The sequence below is a fragment of the Triticum aestivum genome, chromosome 7D (genome assembly GCF_018294505.1).
Source record: "Triticum aestivum cultivar Chinese Spring chromosome 7D, IWGSC CS RefSeq v2.1, whole genome shotgun sequence".
NCBI classification, from domain to species: domain Eukaryota; kingdom Viridiplantae; phylum Streptophyta; class Magnoliopsida; order Poales; family Poaceae; genus Triticum; species Triticum aestivum.
In genome coordinates this window covers 177611444-177614371 of record NC_057814.1, presented here as the reverse complement: position 1 = coordinate 177614371, position 2928 = coordinate 177611444, and the positions used below count along the sequence as shown (strand labels likewise).

Genomic DNA, 2928 nt, shown 5'->3' with positions numbered 1-2928 from the left:
AACAAGACGTGAATCACATGCTCAGCGTTGATACATGTCCATTCTGGAGTCCTCCTTGGCAACTTCTCTGTCTGTTTGGCGTTTCGTGGAGCGCTCCGCACGGTGGCCTCCACGTCCCCGTAGTCGCTGCCTCGCTCCACGTAGAGGGTAATTCACGGCCCGGAGCAGCTGGCGACGTGGGCACCGCCGCGGCCACCGCGCCCAGCTCGGCACGGGTTGGCTCTCGCGGGGCACGGCCTATAAACTGCGCCCACTCTCCCCGAACAATACATCAGCAAGCACTCGGCAACACAGCAACAAGAAGCACTGTACTAGCAATCATCTTTGCTGTAGCTTTTTTCTGTCCTTTCGTGCACCTTCCGTTCGCGGCTGATTGATCAATGGCGACTGTGATGGCCATGAGCTCCTTCGCCGGCGCGGCCGTCCTACCGCGCGGCTCGGCCGGCCGCCTCGGCGCCAGGTCTCTGCCAGCGCTGGGCCGCCGCTCTCTCGTCGTCAGGGCACAGACCGAGGGCCCGAGCGCACCACCGCCAAACAAACCCAAGGTACGTACTCCCAAAGCATGCCATATATAAGCAGCACGGCCACGGCGCCGTGGCTAGACTCAGCCCAGTAGCAGGTTTCTGATATTTGCTCCTGGCACAGGCGAGCACCTCCATCTGGGACGCGCTGGCGTTCAGCGGCCCCGCGCCGGAGCGCATCAACGGGCGGCTGGCCATGGTGGGCTTCGTGACGGCGCTCGCGGTGGAGGCGGGCCGCGGCGACGGGCTCCTCTCCCAGCTCGGCAGCGGCACCGGGCAGGCGTGGTTCGCCTACACCGTGGCAGTGCTGTCCGTGGCATCGCTGGTGCCGTTGCTCCAGGGCGAGAGCGCCGAGGGCAGGGCCGGCGCCATCATGAGCGCCAACGCGGAGCTCTGGAACGGCCGCTTCGCCATGCTCGGCCTCGTCGCTCTGGCGGCCACGGAGATCATCACCGGCACGCCCTTCATCAACGTGTAAAACTAAATTTGGTGTCCACCGGATAACACATCCTGTACTTAGCTAGTAGTAGGACATGTAAATGATGATCATCCTCGTATTCTTTGTAGCCCTGCTAATTAAAGACGGTTCACCTTTCTTTTCTCACTCGTATTCTCTATGGCATTCAATTCAGTACTATGATTCAAATTGAGAAGAAATTGATTGGAGATCAAAACAATTGCCAGAACTTGGGCCCAGTAAGTGGTTCAAGCAGACTCGCATTTGCCAAGTTCAGGGGATTATTTATCCTTACTGGGGTTGCTTCAACTTCTTCCCTTTTGATAGCATTGATAATTTATTTTCACAAAAAGAAGCAAAAGTCAACAAAGATTGTGTTACACAATGAGAATCGACCAGAAGAGTGGAATAAATGAGGAAAATAGTGAGGCCCAAGAAGGAGATGAACAAAATACACAGCAAGCAGGCCAGGAGGAAAGTGGGCTACAAGAACAAACCAGTCTAGAAGTGGTATCTGAGACAACTGGCAGGCAAGCATTGTTATGCCCAACAATGGCTCCACTGCCGTTTTCAGGGGTAAAACAAATAGTAGCCTGCAAGTGGAACTCATCTGAAGTTCAGTACATTTTTAGCTCCCCTGTTATCTCAGCGAACTCACCTAAGCAAATATGTTCAACCCTGGAAATTAGCATTATTGACCTACATGTGTAATATAAATAGTCATTTGTGCACTTGGCCGGTGGCAGCGGCGAGGTTCTGTCTGGATCCCGGGGCGGCGGCCCTGGAGGGTGGCGGCTGGTGAAGCTAGGGCTTCCCGCGGCGGCATGGCGTGGTGCAGTCCCTGTCCAAGGCGGATCTGTGACGGCGATCTGCTTTGGATTGGTTCGGATCAGAGACGGTGACGAGCATGCGGGATCCTTCTCGGCGGCTCTCACGGTTTGGCGAGGCGGGGTGGGAGCCCTTCTCCTAGGCTCCAGTGGTGGCACACTCAGGCAGTGGCCGGTGCACCAGGGATCCCACGGTGGCACTGTTGCTGCGGTTGGTCGCCGGATCTAGGCGGCTGGATCTGGGGCTTTGAAGGCGGTCGAGACGGTGCACAGGTTGTTGGATGGATTTCTTGGGACGGGTCCGGGTGAAAACCTGGTCTTCGGTTGATGGCCGGAGCCGGTGATGACGATGCCCTTATCATCGTTTCCTTCATGAAGGCATCATCGAGGTGAAGCTCCCAGCTCCACTCAATACCTCCGGGGGAAACCCTAGATCAGCTGATCGGATGTTCGCGGCATTCATGTGTCGTAACCCCCTTTGGGGCGGCATTCTTGAAGGTGCACTCGACTTCGCGGGACCAGCGGACGGCTTCTTTGGTGGAGCGGTGCTTCATCCTACACATTGATGGCGACGGATCTTGACGGCGTGGTGCAGTGCAGATTCGGAGTTCGATGTGGGAGGATGGACTCGCGCAGGAGGACGGCGCTGTCTGGCGTCGTGGTGGCGTCGATGGCAGAGAGACCTGGCACGGTAGATGCAACAGTACAGCTCTGAAGATGGACTCGTGGCAGGTGGCTGCGGCGGCCTCATACCCGGCAGGCGTCCTGGTTGAGGAGTGCGCCGGACTGGTAGGTGCCCCATACCAGGCAGGCGTCCTGGTTGGGACCTCAGGTCTTAGATGTTTAGGTTTGGCTGCGATGTCTGTTTGGTATTAGGCCCAGGCTATCAGCGCCCCTTCATCAATTGGATGGGTGTAGCGACAGTTGTTGCTTAGACGGTGGCTTTAGTCTTACTATTGTATGACTTTATAAGGTCTTGTGAGAATAATTAATAAAGTGGCCGCATGCATCGTCCAGATGCAGAGGCCGGGGGTGATCCTCCTTTTCTAAAAAAAAATTGCGCCAGGGTTTAAACTTGTAAGCAATCAGAACTGCAGAAACTCATTTTATTTGACTGGCTACC

General features: G+C 56.1%; 1 protein-coding gene across 1 annotated transcript; it reads left to right on the top strand.

Annotated features, from left to right (window-relative positions):
• The first annotated feature begins 254 nt into the window (after positions 1 to 254).
• On the top strand, positions 255 to 1125 carry LOC123166303 (low molecular mass early light-inducible protein HV60, chloroplastic). Its single transcript, XM_044584087.1, has 2 exons — positions 255 to 545; positions 646 to 1125. The coding sequence occupies exons 1-2, from the start codon at positions 381 to 383 to the stop codon at positions 997 to 999; spliced, it is 519 nt and encodes a 172-aa protein (XP_044440022.1). The 5' UTR covers positions 255 to 380; the 3' UTR covers positions 1000 to 1125.
• The last annotated feature ends 1803 nt before the right edge of the window (positions 1126 to 2928 follow it).